The sequence below is a fragment of the Oryx dammah genome, unplaced genomic scaffold, assembly GCF_014754425.2.
Source record: "Oryx dammah isolate SB20612 unplaced genomic scaffold, SCBI_Odam_1.1 HiC_scaffold_2, whole genome shotgun sequence".
Lineage (NCBI taxonomy): Eukaryota > Metazoa > Chordata > Mammalia > Artiodactyla > Bovidae > Oryx > Oryx dammah.
In genome coordinates this window covers 179,745,756-179,764,275 of record NW_024070186.1, presented here as the reverse complement: position 1 = coordinate 179,764,275, position 18,520 = coordinate 179,745,756, and the positions used below count along the sequence as shown (strand labels likewise).

General features: G+C 44.8%; 1 protein-coding gene across 1 annotated transcript in view; it reads right to left on the bottom strand.

The window, feature by feature from the left end:
* The window catches only part of LCMT1 (leucine carboxyl methyltransferase 1), a 66,053-nt gene that overhangs the window by 28,780 nt on the left and 18,753 nt on the right, over nucleotides 1-18,520 (bottom strand). Inside the window, exons 2-5 of the mRNA XM_040258133.1 lie at nucleotides 12,485-12,576; nucleotides 10,265-10,386; nucleotides 2,559-2,635; nucleotides 173-234 (exon numbers count right to left, since the gene is read on the bottom strand). Coding sequence (XP_040114067.1) covers nucleotides 173-234; nucleotides 2,559-2,635; nucleotides 10,265-10,386; nucleotides 12,485-12,576 — 353 coding nt within the window. The remainder of the gene's footprint in view (nucleotides 1-172; nucleotides 235-2,558; nucleotides 2,636-10,264; nucleotides 10,387-12,484; nucleotides 12,577-18,520) is intronic.

Sequence of the window (18,520 nt, the reverse complement as noted above, 5' to 3'; positions counted from 1 at the left end):
GTGGTGGAAGAGAACACTGTAGCAACAGAAGGATAGATGTAAGTGTGCGTGCGCACACACAGACACACACACGCACACTAACTCACATTCGATCTTTAAAAAGAAAAGGGGAAAAAAAGAGCTGACATGGTCCTACAGCCCAGGTTGTATGACTCAGGTTATGGATACTTGCCCATTTGAAGTGTGTCCTCTGAATGCAAGTCTAAAATGGGTTTTGATAGGAGAGGTTTCAGTCTGCAGAAGATGGGAAAAAGAAAGATGAGGCAAGTAGCTCATTTACCACTAAAACACAGACACTCATACAGACAGAGCAAACAGATATTGGGTTGGCTAAAAAGTTCGCTCAGGTTTTTCCATCAGATGTTATGGAAATATCCAACAGACTCCTTGGCCAATCCAACATCACTAGTGTTCAAAGGAAGGACCACACCAAATGGTCATCTGTTTAATCACACTTGACCTTAGACACATTCAGTAAAAGTCTAGGGGATATGAGTCTCAGGTTAGGTCAGCTAAGCTGAGAATCTGCTATCAAATCACAAACGGATCACAACACACTTACTTAGAAACAGCTACAGAAAGGCTAGCAAGAATCGTTCAAATGTTCCAGTATTTTTCAAGTTATCACTAGTGTCTTGCTTCTTCTCAAACAGAACTTTTTAAGATAGCTTATTATTTCTCACAGACAAACTAAAAATATTGACTCTGAGACCTAAAGTTCAGTAACATTTATGTGATAACTCCCTCAATCAAGAATCTGCAAAAAACTAGGGAATTCCCTGGTAGTCCAGTGGTTAGGACTCTGTGCTTCCACTGCCAAGAGCCTGGGTTTGATCCCTGTTTAGGCAACTAAGATCTCATAGGCCATGGTATGGCCCCCAAAAAAAGAATATGTGAAAAATCAGAAATCAAAGAACCAAGTTCAATATCCCAACAACCATACACAAATGTCAATGCTTTTTAACCCCAGAAAACCACCCTGGGCCTTAAGCCTACCTGCCCTGATTTCACTCAAGAGTTCCAACAAGTTTAGTCACACTCTGTATTTAGTCACACTTCGTAGTGTTCCCAGAACATCAGAATTACATTATAGCACCTTCAAAGCATATTTAATATAAGATATAATTTTATATTTAGAAAGGGTAAAAAAACTTATTTTCATGTACACACAGTCATATCTGACTCTTTGTGACCCCTTGGACTGTAACCCTCCAGTCTCCTCTGTCCATGGAATTTTCCAGTCAAGAATACTGGAGTGGGTTGCAATTTCCTCCTCCAGAGGATATTCCTGACTGAGGGATCAAACTCCTGTCTCCTGCATCTCCTGTGGTGGCTAAAGATACAAGGATAAACTAAAAAAAAAAGTTTGAAAATGACCTCCAATTCTCTCTGGATGTCTACAGAATTAGACATCTCTAAAGGATAAGCAGAAACTTTTGTGCTTATCAAAAATTTGATTAAATGTAAGAATTGGGATTTTATTTATATGACCACTATAAAAAGGAGAGTGGATCTGCAGGTTATAACTGCTGGAAAACCTTAACCTTGATCTTGAAGTCAGGGTTTAAATTTCAGTTCCACCCCTTTCTAGCTAGATGACTTTAGGCAAATTAACTAAACTTCTCTGAGCCTCAGTTTTCTCATCCTGTAGAAAGGGGTCAATCATACCACTTAATTTACAAGTCGGCTCTGAAGACTGAGGAAGACCATCCAAGTGAAGCATTTAACATGGGAGAAGGCAAACAAAAACTCTTGGCAAAGATTAGCAAACTCACCACTTACAACTTGGCAAATTCCTTGAAAACTGAACTTAGAATGGCCCCTGTAACATCTCTTATATAGTAACTGTTAACTTCAGCCTCCCATTCATTCATTCAAAAAATTCTGAATGGACTTCCCTGATGGTTCAGTGGTTGAGAATTCATCTGACAATGCAGGGTACACAGGTTCAATCCCTGGTCCAGGAAGATTCCACTAAGCCCGAGTGCCACAACCACTGAAGTCCAACTGCCCAAGAGCCTGTGCTCCCCAACAAGAGGAGCTACCAGAATGAGAAGCCCTCAGAACACTAGAGTAGCCCCTGCTTGCCACAACCAGAGAAAGCCTACACAGCAACCAAGACTCAGCACACAAATATATATACATATATGCTATTGTTATTTTTCACAAAACAAATTTTACTACATATCTATTCTGGGGCCAGGCACCTTTCTATATCCTAGGGATAAAGAAGCAAGCAAAATACACACCAAAATCCAGATTAATACACAGCACTGTTAACCAACTATCCACAAATTTTTTAAAATTCAGATTACTAATCTACTGTAATTCACTTTTTTGTTAATGTTCAGGGGAATTACATAAAGAGAGAGAAGAGTCACAAAGGACGGTATATTTCCTGTTGATGACTGCACAATACATTGGAATGAGGGTCCTGGGGCAAGAAAGAGAGTACGGAGGGGATGAAATGTGAGGTTTCCCACATCCAGATCTGCGGTCTCCCAGGAGCTGGTTCTGAATCCCACCAGGCTCTTGCTTCTGGCCAAAGCCACACTTACTTGATGCTGTGCAGCTTTCTCGTGACTATTATCGGAAAGTCAATTTCAAAATATTTTCTTGGTAGAAGATCTTCATCCTGAGGAAAAAAAACAGAGAGTAATCTTTATACAAGGTTTCCCCAGTGGCTCAGTGGTAAATAACCTGCCTGCTAATGCAGGAGACACAGGTTTGATCCCTGGAGAAGGAAGATCCCCTGGAGAAGGAAACGGCAACCCACTCCTGTACTCTTGCCTGGGAAATCCCATGGACAGAAGAGCCTGGTGGGCTACAGTCCATGGGACACGACTTTGAGCACACCTGCAATTTTTATATAACTATTACTCATACATTTACCGATCACTTTCATGTACCAAGTCCTAGGGACCCAAAGAACAATGGCGGTGCTTCAGGATTTAAAATCAGGGTAATGAGGACTTTCCTGGCAGTCAGTGATTAAGACTTACACTTCTACTGCTGGGAGCAAGGGTTTGGTCCCTGTTGGGAGAAATAAGATCCCACATGCCTCAAAGAGTAGTCAAAATAAAAAAATTAATTAAAATCAGGGGAATGATATAGTCAGAAGTGTTCTCTCCAATTTACTTGGTCTCAGCATCAAGAACAGGTGGAGGGGGAAAGGAGATTATTGTAGTCATCCAAGAGAGAAGTGATGGGGAGTCTAAACCAGGAGAATGGTCACATGGATGTTACGGGTGGTCTGGAAGGAGGACATGAGAGTATTTCTCAAAAACTCAGCTTGACACCTATTAGAGAGGGTCAAGAAACCAATATGGTGGGTTGTAACCAGCAGACTAGGGGTGAAATAAAATAAAGTAATATACATCAGAAAATTTCACATGGAATTAGGGTCAGCATTATTTTGTGATATATAGTGGGGTGGGGTGTGGTAAGGTGGTAAACAGCAGGTACTCTGGAGCCCAGGGGTGTGTGAAAGCTTCAAATCCCCACTCCACCACTTGTTTGCTGTAAGGCCTTGGGACAGCCACTAAAATCCCTGGGCCAATGTTTCCTTATTTGAAAAGTAGAGAAAACGATTAACACCTCATAGGGTTGTGAGGCAGAGAAAGCAATGGCACCCCACTCCAGTACTCTTGCCTGGAAAATCCCATGAACAGAGGAGCCTGGTAGGCTGCAGTCCACGGGGTCACTAAGAGTCGGATATGACTGAGCGACTTCCCTTTCACTTTTCACTTTCATGCATTGGAGAAGTAAATGGCAACCCACTCCAGTGTTCTTGCCTGGAGAATCCCAGAGATGGGGGAGCCTGGTGGACTGCTGTCTATGGGGTCGAACAGAGTCAGACACGACTGAAGTGACTTAGCAGTAGCAGTAGCAGGGTTGTGAGGATTAAAGAAGAAACACATGAGTAACACTCAGAATGGAGCCTGCCCTTAGTAGGCATCTTGGGTACCCTTATATCTTGTGTGTACAGACATATGTACATAGATTTAGGTCCTGGCTAGGGGTGTACATTTTTTTTACTGTGGCTATAATTTTAAAAAGTGTGAAACACACACACACAGCCCTGCTTCCCTCTTTTGCTTTTTCTCGCTTCCTCAGTGGTTATACCCCCAATCCAGTCACCTACGGTTGTGCTATAATTCTCTCCAGCTTCTCCTCCCTGTCCAATCAATAACTTAGCCCCAAATGTATGCAAATGGGTTTCCCCAGTGGCTCAGAGGTAAAGAATCCACCTGCAATTCTGGAGGCACAGGAGACTCAGATTCGATCCCTGGACTGGGAAGATCCCTTGAGGAAATGGCAACCCAGTCCAGTATTCTTGCCTGGAGAATCCCATAGACAGAGGAGCCTGGTGTGCTACAGTTCATGTGGTCGCAAAGAGTCGGACAAGACTAAGCGATTGCACACACACACACACACACAAATGTATGCAAATATGAGATCACTATGTAATAATACTATGAATCATAACATGTCAAATTATATGATATCACTTATATATGGAATCTAAAAAAAAAAATGATACAAATGAACTTATGTACAAAACAGAAACAGACCCACAGACACAGAAAACAAACTTATGGTTATCAAAGGGGAAAGAAGGGAGGGATAAATTGGGAATTTTATATATTTATACACTGCTGTGTGTTTAGTCACTCAGGCAAATCTGACTCCTTTCGACCCTCTGGACTATAGCCCGCCAGGCTCCTCTGTCCATGGGATTCTCCAGTCAAGAATACTGGAGTGGGTTGCCATGCCCTCTTCAAGGGGATCTTCCCGACCCAGAAATCAAACCAGGGTCTCTTGCACTGCAGATGGATTCTTTACCAGCTGAGCTATCAGGGAAGCCCATATATACACACTGCTGCTGCTGCTGCTAAGTCGCTTCAGTCGTGTCTGACTGTGCGACCCCAGAGACGGCAGCCCACCAGGCTCCCCCGTCTCTGGGATTCTCCAGGCAAGAACACTGGAGTGGGTTGCCATTTTCTTCTCCAATGCATGAAAGTGAAAAGTGAAAGGGAAGTCGCTCAGTCGTGTCCAACTCTTAGCGACCCATGGACTGCAGCCCACCAGGCTCCTCCGTTCATGGGATTTTCCAGGCAAGAGTACCGGAGTGGGGTACTATGTAGAAAATAACAAACAAGGACCTACTGTAGAGCACAGCATACTATACTAAATATTTCACTAACCTCTAAAGGAAAAGACATATATGTATAACTGAATCACTCTGCTGCAACACATTGTAATTCAACTGTACTCAGATGCATCTTCAGCTGTGAAGACAAAACCACCACCCCCATTTGCCTGTAGCAGCTCGTCACACCCTAAGACTTAGCAAGAAACAAGCGCCCCACAACCTGGCCAACATACCCAGAAAGGGGCTGATATCCAGAGCCTGGTGGAGGCTTCTTTGGTGTAGAATAGGACAAACAAAAAGGCGGGGTAAGGATGATACCCTTGTTCCTGACTTGAGCGATTTGGCAGGTAAGAGTACCATTTATTAAGACAGTAAGGAGAGATGGCCCCTTCATGGATCACCGCCTTGTTGTGGGAGAAGGGGCTTACGTAACTCAGTGAAGTTATGAGCCATGCCATGCAGGGTCACCTAAGATGAACAGGTCAAAGTGAAGAGTTCAGACAAAACATGATCGACTGGAGGAGAGAATGGCAAACCACTCCAGTATTCTTGCTGCAAGAACCCCATGAACAATATGAAAAGGCAAAAAGATATGACACCAGAAGATGAGCCCCCGCCCCCCGGGTCGGAAGGTGTCCAATATACTACTGGAGAAGAGTGGAACAAACTCCTGGAGACAGTGAAGAACAGGGGAGCCTGGCGTGCTGCAGTCCAAGGGGTTAGAAAGAGTCGGACACGACTTAGCAACTGAACAACAACAGCAAATGAGAGACGGAGGACAGGTAGGAAGTGGGAGCAGACCTGCCCAAGGACAGAGTGATGGGGGCAGAAACCATGAGCATGCACGTGACTCCTACGGGCAAGGAACAGAATGAGGAGATCCACCCACATGGAAAAGGGTCCTCAGTTAAAATTTCAGGGGATCTGGTTTGGGAGAAGGAGGGGAAGAAGACGGAATGAGGAAAAAGGAGAGGGAAGGAAGAAGGAAGAAAGAAACAAAACAAAGGGATAAGATGGTTTCCTGCCATCAGAGGAAACCTGGGCTCACCCACCCTCAGCCGTTCACTCTCGGAACTGCAACACACACCTGCTGCATGACTGCAGAGCAGGGCTAGGTAAACGCTGTCGGAAGATATTCGGAGGATATGTTGAAAGGATACACCAAAATGACTTTTGCTAAGAAATTCTACAACACCTTTTAAGAACTTGTATTCACAAGGTACGGAGCAATAAGTACACCCTAAAATTGGGACTTCCCTGGTGTTCCAGTGGTTAAGAATCTGCCTGACAAGGCAGGGGACTCGGGTTCGATCCCTCGTCCAGCAAGATTCCACATGCCATGGGGTTACTGAGCCCATGCACCACAGCTATTAAGCCAGTGCTGTAGAGCCTGTGCTCTGGACCAAGAGAAGTCACTACAATGAGAAGTCTGCACACTGCAACTAGAGAAAGCCTGTGTGCAGTTGCGAAGACCCAGGGCAGTCAAAAAAGCTACTAAAAAAAAAAAAAGGCCTAAAATTCCAGAAGACCACAAGGACAATCCAAAGCAAATAAATGAAGGACAGCATAGAGTCCTACATCACTTCTTACTTTTTAAACAGCTTTGCCAGGCACTCGGGCACTTGATCCTCCTAAGAATTCTGAATAAGGAATCACTGTCAAAAGAAAGTTTCTAAAAGGCACACCAGGAGATATTAACAAATGGCCATCCTCTTTCTCAGCTTTCAGAAAGGGGAAAAATGGCTCTGGCAAGTGATGCTTCGACTTTTCATTCTGCGATTCTCTGTGGCTCTTCCGACACCACTCCCAAGTAGCTCACAGGGCACAGGAGGCAGGGAGACACCCAAAGCTGAGCATGGCCACTGGGAGGCAGCCAGGAACAGCCACGAAGAAGGGGGGTTCCTCAAAGATCCAACGTGATCAACTGCTTCACAGGTGGCCAAAACTGAGACTGCTTCCCATCCACACCCGAACCTCTGGTTGGGCAGAAACAGAATCCAAGGGCCACCAAGAACCAAGGCCCCTCTGTGATGACATAGAAGGGTGGGCTGGAGGGTGGGAGGAAGGCTCAAGAGGGAGGGGATATATGTACACTGATTCGCTTGGGCTTCCCTGGTGGCTCAGACGGTAAAGAATCCGCCTGCAGTGCAGGAGACCCGGGTTCAACCCCTGGATTGGGAAGACCCCCTGGAGGAGGGCATGGCAACCCCCTCCAGTATTCTTGCCTGGAGAATCCCATGGACAGAGGAACCGGGCAGGCTACCCATAGTGTTGCAAAGAGTTGGACACGACTGAGGGACTAAGCACAGCATAGCTGATTCACATTGTTGTACAGCAGAAACTAACACAACATTGTAGAGCAATTACACTCCAATTAAAAAATAAATAAAAAAAAAAGAACCGAGGACCCTTACACGGTTTCACTTGCCCTTTATTTCTGGCTCATGACAAGATCAACCTTCCCTGTTCTTGCCTGCTGCCTGAAGACGGGCCTCTGTGACTGCTCAGTCTTGAGCCCCTGAGATTATACGGAATGAGTTCACATGGTCGTGGCCCCAGAAAGCCTGTGACTTGCAGCTGAGCCTCTGCAGGGGCAGCTGGGGGTGCCGTCCCAGGTGGAAAGAGCCCGAGACAACGGACAAGCCCACGATCAATGGACAAGATTTCCCTGCTCTTTTATAGAGGCACATACAGCTCTAAAGCAGGGATTAGCAAACTTTCTGGCAAGAAAGTAAGCAGGTTAGCCTTGGCAGACCCGAAGATCTCTGTCCTCACTACTCAGCCCTGCTGTCCAAGTGCCAGAGCAGCCATAGGTAAGATGTAAATAAATGTGCGTGGCTGTATTCCAACAAAACTTTATTCACAAAACAGGTGGCAGGCTGGATTTGGCCTGTGCAACCTTTGCTCTAAGGGAGCAAATAAGACAATATTTGTCTTAAAAAGAAGAACTTAAGATTTTTTTTTTAATCCTTCAGATCAATATAATTATCAAATAATTACAAATTTCCAAATTTCCACATAGGACTTTGAGGCCCTGTGCCAGTCCCCTTTCTCGCCTCTTTTTCTTTTAATAATTCTATTTATTTTGGCTGTGCTGGGTCTTCACGGCTGTGCTGGCTTTTCTCTAGTTTCAGTGTGCAGCGTCTACTCTCTAGTTGCTGTGCCTTCTCCTGTTGCGTAGGACAGGCTCCCGGGCAGGCAGGCTTCCGCAGCTGCAATCCATGGGCTCAGTGGTTGGGGCGCCCGGGCTCTAGAGCACAGTCTCAATAGTTGGGGTGCATGGGCTTAGCTGCTCTGCGCCATGTGGGATCCCCCCTGGATTGAACCCGTGTCTTGTGCATTTATTTGGCAGGCGGATTCTTATTCACTGAGCCACTGGGGAAGCTCCGTGTCTTTGTTTCTTGCAAGAAGCACATACGCCTCCGTGTACCTTGCTCAGAAATTAAAATCCCAGATTTATTAATGATTAACCCACCTACAAGATGGGGGTAAAAGAAAAAAAAAAAAACATGGCCAAGTCCAAAGGGTGTCAGGTCGAAGGAGGGATCTCTCCAGCAGCCTGTATGAATGCTGGCAGTACACACTCTTTTACACTGCATTCTGTTCCAGTTGCTTCCACCACACCAGGGTCACAGTGTTATAGGGGCACAACTAACCCAGAAAAAAGACCCCTGAAGCGACCACAGGGCTGCGTGCAGAGGAAAGCGGAAGGAATCGGGAGTTTGATGAGCTGCAGGCCAATGTTGGTCCACATCCCAGTGCCACTAGCTGTCCAATCTGGGGGAAGAACTTCCAAGACCCCGTATTCCCCATCTGTGTAAGCTCCCTCAACAGAGTCTCATGTTAATTCCTGAGGTCATGTATGTAACCGCACTTCATAGGGACTTCCCTGGTGGCTTAGTGGTAAAGAATCTGCCAGCCAATGCAGGAGACACAGGTTCAATCTCTGATCCGGGAAGACCCCACGTGCCACAGAGTGGTAGCTATTGAGCCTGTGCTCTAGAGCCCGGGAGCCACAACTCCTGAGTCTGTGCCCTAGAGCCCCTGCTCTGTAACAAGAAGCCCCCACAATGAGAAGCCCAGGCCCTGCATCCAGAGAGGAGTCCCCACTTGCCGCAACTAGAGAAAAGCTTGCACCAGCGAAGACCCAGCACAGCCATAAATTAATAGATTAAAAAAAAAAAAAAAGCACGTCATAAATATCAGTTATCTTATCCAGAAGGAAGAATGCAGCAGCAAATGATTAACACCAGGGCTGTGTTGAGGCCACTGATTTTTGAGTAAAAAAAGGTTGAGAGTTCTTACAACCAAAGACCTTCTTATCAGGTGACAGGGGACAAAACAGATAACACAGGCTGACTTATGCCTGTACCCTCTGATTTACCTTGCTCTCTGTCTGCACGAAATCTAGAGAATGCACATACCCATTACTACCACCTGATAGAAGAACCAAGAAAATCGGTACAAACCTACCAAAAAAAAAAAAGAAAGAAAGAAAGAAAAATGCCACCAGTGAGATATTTGTAGGGAAAAGGTTTGGTGATAAAATCCAGTCCAGGAATCAAAGATCAGAACTTCAGCCCTGGGTCTGCCACTAACCAGACCCAACTTTCCTTTACCTGTGAGTGAGTGTAATCACACCTGCCCTTGAACAACCCCAAACAGAACAGTTGAGGAATCAAATCAGAGAATGACTTCAAAAAGGCTTTGGATCATGTTATCTTTACCCAGTCTTGCAAATCTCCCAATGCTACTACCTAAGACACTGTTATTCTAACAATAAAATCTTCAGTTCTCATCAAAATTACAAACGTGTTTTTTTGTCTCAGCAGTTCTACTGGTAGAATTCTTTCTCCTGATACATTTCCACACATGCAGAGGAAAATGTACCCAAGGAATTGTATTATAACCCGGTTTGTGGCAGCAAAATGTGAGCAACAACCCACATATCTTCACTAGGGCCCTGGTGGGATAAAGTACGGAGCTGATCGAAGTTGTGCGGGATGGGAGACAGGCTGTCACCCCATTTTAATCTATTTTTTCAAGTTTTTGAACCAGGTGAACATCTTCAACAAACTAAATTAAAACGACTGAAGGGGGAAAATTTACCTTTAACATCCAGAAGGTGGTATCCATCCCGGCCCCAAGATTTAGAATTTGACAATTACATTCTGTCTTCCGTAGAAATGCCTTTGTAAGCTGACTGACGCCATGGACTCGAGCAAAATATCCTAAGTGACAGACAGAGAAGCAAGCTATCACTTGGTGACAACAGGAATAATCCACGCAAAGCCCACAGTGCTAGGGAGAGCAGAACAACGCTGTGCCCTTCTTCAGGGTCAGGAGAAACAATGACTTCCAAATTCTCCCTTTTAAGAAAAAAAAAAAAAAAAAGCTGGTCGGACCAAAATAAGTATAATAAGTATAAACTACTTAATGGTAGTTTAAGAAAAATAAGATGCCCTGTCCTGTTACTTGGGAAAGACGAGTGTCTTTTATCAAGACATCTGATCCAAATGTACTCTTGGAAAGGTGCTTTTTCACGGCTCCAGGGGAGGTTAATGAGTACTCTGCTAAAACTTGTTGCAATGCAAGAGAAGCAGGAGATGCTGGTTTGATCCCTGGGGTTGGAAGATCCCCTGGAGGAGGGCATGGCAACCCACCCCAGTATTCTTGCCTAGAGAATCCCAGGGACAGAGCCTGGTGAGCTACAGTCCATAGGGTCCCAAGAGCTGGACACGATTCAGGGACTGAGCACACATGGAAAGTAACATTTTTAGGTCAGGAAATTGAGCAGATGGACGTCAAAGCAAAAAGAGCCACGAGTCTTCCCTTGTTGCTTTCACCTCGATCCGGTGTGGGTTACAGCCTCTGTGTTTACAAAACGGCCTCACCAACATGAGGGTGGCGAAGCGGGGAAGCAGAGATGCCAGCAAGTGGTGGCCTAATTAATGGATTTGTTACGCTCTAGGGTGAGGAGCTGGAACAAAGGAGACGGGAAACCCAGAAGGGAGACAGGAAGATAACAGCTGTCTGTTCTAATGGCCTGATACTCAAGGTGTAAATGCTTTAAGAGCAAAATTTGAGAGTAGCATTCAGAAACTTTGGCATTCGACAGAGAAATTTTAGTGAATGTGCTGATAAATAATTTGGGGGGATTCCTTAACAGTCCAGTGGTTAGGACTCTGTGTTTCCACTGCCAGGGACCAGAGTTCGATCCCTGGGCAGGGAACTAAGATCCCACAAAGCTGTGTGGTTCGGCCAAATAAATAATCAATTGATAACCCCTACATGACTTATAAACAAACAAATACTTTGGGCTTGTGTTTGCATTTTATTTTTCTAGTAAATCACTTTTTTTTTGGCTGCACCGTGGACCACGCAAGATCTTAGTTCCCCAATCAGAGCTCAAACCCGTGCTCCCTGCAGTGGAAGGATGGAGTCTTAACTGCTGGACTGCTAGGGAACTGCCTCTAGTAAATCATCTTTATTGTATTCTGCAGAATATCATCCACAATGGTTTCAATTTGAGGAAAAACTGTCCTCACCTCAGACGTTTGGGCAGTGCCCTCCTCCTGGGCTGGAGGTCCCCAGTCTAGAGGTGTGGACCCGGGAAAGGAAGAAGGGGGCTGCCACGCGGCCCAGGGCTACGAAGAACGGCGGCTGCCTGCCTCCAGAACATTCCCTGGGAAATCTGTCTGGACAGCAGCGGAGGCGGGCTTCAGGAAGGCCTCTTGGCCAGGCCTTGCCCGGGCTAACTGCTAACTGCTGCCCAATTTTACCCTCAGTTCAATGTTAACTACCAAGTCCTTCTCTTCAGAAACCACCATTTACACATTTCTTTGCAGTTCTTACAGAACCCACCTACAGGACCCATCTTTAGGGCCAAGATTCCCCCCTACCCACAAGAATCATGGTCCGTGGTCAATTTTTCAATCTGGCTGCAGCTAAGTCACACTCCTGTCTCAAACCCTTTGACTTCCTTGCTGGAAATTACTTGCAGAACCTTACAGTGTTACTAACAAAATAGGGCAACAACAACAAAAATAACCCCCTACATGAACAGACAGCTCTCAGTAAAAGATATGTAAGTGGCTTTTAAACACAGAATGAGTTTCAACCACACCTTAAAAGAAGAGGAATGTAAAACACCATTTTTCATGTACCAGAGGAATAAAGATTAAAAATTTCATAACACACTGTGCTAGTGTGGAAGTTGGGAAACGAGCACTCTGGTGGAGACAGTACACCCCAGAACTCTCTTTTTAAGAATGCATTCCTAGAGCCCCAGGGATTCATGAGATGTAGGGAAGGGAGCTGGGCACTTGCCTCTGTTAATTTCAGGCGCCTTCCTCTCTTTAGAGAGTCTCACCAAATGCTGGATGTAAGGGTCCTGCCAGTAGCCAATGCTCACTGCAAACCTGAAAGAGATGAAAAAGGAAACAGGTGATTAGAGAGCAGGGTCAGGCCAGGTTCCATGGGCAAGTTCCCAGGAACCAGGTCAAGGATCCAAAGATTCATCTCTGGCCAAATCATGCAAATGGAGATTATCATAATAAGCAAAGTCAGAAAAAGGAAGATAAATGCCACATGATATCACTTACATGTGGAATCTAAACTATGACACAAATGAACCTCTCCATGGAACAGAAATGTTTGCCAACAAAGGACCGTCTAGTCAAGGCTGTGGTTCTTCCAGCAGTCATGTTTGGATATGAGAGTTGAGCTATAGAGAAAGCTGAGCACCAAAGAACTGATGCTTTTGAACCGTGGTGTTGGAGAAGACTCCTAAGGGTCCCTAGGACTGCAAAAGAGATCCATCCAGTCAATCCTAAAGGAAATCAGTCCTGAATACTCACTGGAAGGACTGATGCTGAAGCTGAAACTCCAATACTTTGGCCACCTGATGCAAAGAACTGACTCAGTGGAAAAGACCCTGATGCTGGGGAAGATCGAAGGCAGAAGGAGAAGGGGACGACAGAGGATGAGATGGTTGGATGGCACACCGACTCAATGGACATGAGTTTGAGCAAGCTCTGGGAGCTGGTGATGGATAGGGAGGCCTGGTGTGCTTCAGTCCATGGGGTCGCAAAGAGTCGGACACACTGAGTGACTGGACTGAACTGAACTGATGGAACAGAAACAGATCATGGACATAGAGAGCAGACTGGTGGTTGTCAAAGCGGAGGGGACTGGTGGAAGGATGGAGAGGAAGGCTGGGGTTAGCAGATGTTGGTTATTACATATAGAATGTATAAACAACAAAACCCTACTGTATAGCAGAGAATTATATTCAATATCCTACATTAAACCATAACAGAAAAGAATATTTTAAAAAAAGAACGTATGTGTAGGAGTATACACACATACACACACAAATATATATGTATAACTGAATCACTATGCTGTCAGCAGTAATTAACACACTGTAAATCCACTACAGTTCAATTTTTAAAAATGAAAGGTTAAATAACATTTAATGCTCCAGCACAAGTTTAAACAGACTCATCCATCCATCCACCTTTACATTCACAGTCACTCCCATCACACTTCCCACCACAGTCATTTCTTACCTCTCTCTTCCCACACATCATTAATTCCTTTCCCAGGACCCTAAACAGCAAGTAAGCTCATCTCATATTTCATACAGCTCTTCGAACATTTATTCACACAGCAAACTCACTGGCCGGAGCTAGTCAGGTAACTCTGCTCAAACAAGAGTTTTGTGTCCAGGGGAAGGGAGACCCAAAAATAAAGAGCAAGTATCACTACTAACTACCAAAGTATTTCTCCTGACTCTGTCAGTCCTTTCATGCCCCTTAAGGAGGATGTAGTGGAGAAACCAGGAACAAATAAAACAGCTACAATTTGGAAATTGCCAGGGTAGCCTAAAGGTTATCAACCCTAGTCTACACTACAAGCAATGACAGATGCTGTGGTCCAAGCCTAGGAGCTAAAGCCCTGCTTACCACTGGAAATCTCCTGGCAAACAAAAGTGGAACCAGCCTCAGGATAAATGAGAAGTCAGGGAAGGAATCTGGATCTCTAGGGCCATACCACACCCCGCAGGGGCCCAGAGCCTTTCTCTACAATGAAAATTTAGTGAGATAATAAATGTCTTTACCACTTACATCAAATTGAGTCAGGCTTCTGTTACTTACAACCTTAAGCATCCTAAGTGATATCCCGCATGATACATCCACTCCACATTGCCTGGTAAGCTGAAAATGCGTGCGTGTGTGTGTGCATGCGTGTATGGTGTCACCCAATTAAGTTCTAAGCTCCCAGATGCACAAATTACATCTTTTCTTTTCTTCATACCTACCAACAAGGCTTACGGGCTCAGTCGCTCAGTCATGTCCAATTCTTTGCGACCCCACTGACTGTAGCCCCGCCAGGCTCCTCTGTCCATGGGATTTCCCAGGCAAGAATACTGGAGTGGGTTGCCATTTCCTCCTCCAGGGGATCGTCCCAACCCAGGGATCGAACCCGTGACTCTTGAGTTTCCTACACTGGCAGGTAGATTCTTTACCACTGCGCCACCTGGGAAGCCCCTACCAACAAGGCTTATTGCTGCCTTAACGGTAACAGCTGCTGAATTCCGTACAAACGTGCCCCCAGTCACCTGCACCCATGTCTGCACATCCAAAGGCATTCACAAGGAAGCACACATGAGAAACACCCAAAATACTAAAGAACACAATTTGCTAAAAGCCCAGACTGCCCAAGGAGAAGAGCAGACCGAGTTTTACAAAGCAAAGTTGCTCAGTTGTCTAAAACAGTGATTCTCAGGAATTCCCTGGAGGTCCAGTGCTTAGGTAGAGAAGGCAATGGCATCCCACTCCAGTACTCTTGCCTGGAAAATCCCATGAACAGAAGAGCCTGGTAGGCTGCAATCCATGGGGTTGCAAAGAGTCGGACACAACTGAGAGACTTCACTTTCACTTTTCACTTTCATGCACTGGAGAAGGAAATGGCAACCCACTCCAGTGTTCTTGCCTGGAGAATTCTAGGGATGGGGGAGCCTGGTGGGCTGCCATCTATGGGGTCGCACAGAGTCGGACATGACTGAAGCAACTTAGCAGCAGCAGCCAGTGCTGAGGACTTCACTGCTCAAGGTGAGGGTTCAATTCCTGATTGGGGAACTAAGACACACATCTCAGCCAATAAGAGTAGTGCTTTTTGAACAATGAGTTGTGACCCATTCATATCACAAAATCAATGTAATAGTTTGCAAATCTCCATTTTAAAAAATGAAGTAGAACACGGTAAAGCAGAAAATAGCAGCATCATACTATATTGGAGAAGACAGGACTGTTTTTGTGAAACTTTTGTTTCAATGTGTGTTGGGTATATAAGCGCTATGAAAAAAGTGTTCTTAAGAACTCCCTGGTGGTCCAGCAGTAGACTTGGAATTCTGAGCTTCCACTGCAACAGACATAGGTTCAATCCCTGGTGGGGGAACTAAGATCTCACAAGCAAACAATTACCAAAAAGAAAAAAAAAAGAAACACTGATTTAGGAATCACTTCTTGCCATCTAGTGGTAAAAGTCATATGTGCAGTTGAAGCAAGACCGGCAGATGATGTAGATGTGATGAGAATACAGGTCAAACTGTTCCTGCCCCATCATCCAGGGCAAGAATCCTGTCGACAACACAGAACCACTGTTGACTGCTCCCCACAGAAAAGGCACTCGCCCCACCACCAAGAAGCTTGAACTGCTGAAAAGCTGATCAATTTGCCTCCCTCTAAGTGTTCCCTGCTGGATTCATTAGTGGCCTCTTGGATAAAAAGAAGCAGTTTCTATTCCTTCCAACTCTGCATTATCAGCTGATTTAAAACTATTGATTCAGTCCAGCAATGTTTATTGGGTGTCTAGCAGTATTTATTGTCTGCTAAGTACCAGGCATTGGATTACAGTGGTGAACAAAACAGAGAAGTGACAGAGACAGAGATCACAACAAACCAGGGATGTAATTATATGGTGAATGGAGGAGCTAGAGTAGAGGTTAAAGAGAAAGCCTCTCTTACAGGGCATGGCTGAGCTGAGTCCTAGAGAATTAGGGAAGGGCAGTTGTGCAAAATTCTCCAAGCCAGGCTTCAGCAATACGTGAACCGTGAACTTCCAGATGTTCAAGCTGGGTTTAGAAAAGGCAGAGAGAGGAACCAGAGATCCACTTGCCAACGTCTGCTGGATCATCAAAAAAGCAAGAGAGTTCCAGAAAGACATCTATTTCTGCTTTATTGACTATGCCAAAGCCTTTGACTGTGTGGATCACAATGAACTGTGGAAAATTCTGAAAGAGATGGGAATACCAGACCACCTGACCTGCCACTTGAGAAACCTATATGCAGGTCAGGAGGCAACAGTTAGAACTGGACATGGAACAACAGACTGGTTCCAAATAGGAAAAGGAGTATGTCAAGGCTGCATATTGTCACCCTGCTTATTTAACTTCTATGCAGAGTACATCATGAGAAACGATGGGCTGGAAGAAGCACAAGATGGAATCAAGATTGCCAGGAGAAATATCAATAACCTCAGGTATGCAGATGACACCACCCTCATGGCAGAAAGTGAAGAGGAACTCAAAAGCCTCTTGATGAAAGTGAAAGTGGAAAGTGAAAAAGTTGGCATAAAGCTCAACATTCAGAAAACGAAGATGATGGCATCTGGTCCCATCACTTCATGGGAAATAGATGGGGAAACAGTGGAAACAGTGTCAGACTTTACTTTTTGGGCTCCAATATCACTGCAGATGGTGACTGCAGCCATGAAATTAAAAGACGCTTACTCCTTGGAAGAAAAGTTATGACCAACCTAGACAGCATAATGAAAAGCAGAGACATTACTTTGTCAGCAAAGGTCCATCTAGTCAAGGCTACGGTTTTTCCAGTGGTCATGTATGGATATGAGAGTTGGACTGTGAAGAAGGCTGAGCGCCGAAGAACTGATGCTTTTGAACTGTGGTGTTGGAGAAGACTCTTGAGAGTCCTGTGGACTGCAAGGACATCCAACCAGTCCATTCTGAAGGAGATCAACCCTGGGATTTCTTTGGAAGGAATGATGCCAAAGCTGAAACTCCAGTACTCTGGCCACCTCATGCAAAGAGTTGACTCATTGGAAAAGACTCTGATGCTCGGAGGGATTGGGGGCAGGAGAAGAAGGGGATGACCGAGGATGAGATGGCTGGATGGCATCACTGACTCGATGGACGCGAGTCTGAGTGAACTCCGGGAGTTGGTGATGGACAGGGAGGCCTGGCGTGCTGCGATTCATGGGGTCGCAAAGAGTCAGACACGACTGAGCCGCTGAACTGAACTGATACATACACTACTGATACTATGTATAAAATAACTAATGAGAACCTACTGTAGAGCACAGGGAACTCTACTTAATGCTCTGTGGAGACCTGAGTGGGAAGGGAAATCCAAAAGGGAGGCAATATATGTATATGTAAGGTTGATTCATTTTGCTATATGGTAGAAACTACCACCACAATGTAAAGCAACTATATTCCAATAAAAATTAACTTAAAAATAAATAAAAAATAAAGTTAAAAGAAATAGTACTGAACTGTGACGAACCGCTTTGACAATAAGGGACTCACCAGATGGCAACATTTAGCAATGAAATAACTGAGAGGAACATTTGCCATTTTTAAATGATGCTATTCTGTTTCTTTTTAAATTAATTTTTCCCATCAAAAAATTAATATTGTCTTTATAACAAGAGCAACAGTAAGTTTGGCCATGATGCAGCTGATGCCTTGTGCTGCAACTACTGAGTCCTGAGTGCCCTAGAACCCACGCTCCACAACAAGAGAAGCACTGCAATGAGAAGTCTGCACACCACCACTAGAGAAAGCCCGAGAGCAGCAACAAAGACCCAGGGCAGCCAAAAATTAATTAATAAAAGAAAGAGCAACAGTAACTTTGGACTTCATATACAAACATAAAAGCCAATCATTACACTAGAAAAATAACGTGTAAAAGTGCTAATATCCTGACAATATAAAGGATTCATTAATAAGGGAAAAAACGAGTATCACAGAAGAATAGGTAAAGGACAAAAGTGAACCATTCACAAAAGAAGAAGCAACAGGCCAGTGAACCAACAAAAAGCTCAGCCTTACTGATGATCACAAAAAAAACCAAAATGAAGATGAAAGCAAAACCAGAGAGCAGCAGTGCTCCTATCAAATCTGAAATAAAACTCATTTTCAGTAGAACTTGGCTTTGGAGAGGGATGAGAAGAGGCCCCTGGGGCACCACTGCCCAAACTGGTAACTGGCAGTCATGCTTCAAGGCACTGTGGCAACAGGTACAAAAAGCCAGTTACATGTGAACACAACGGCCGACA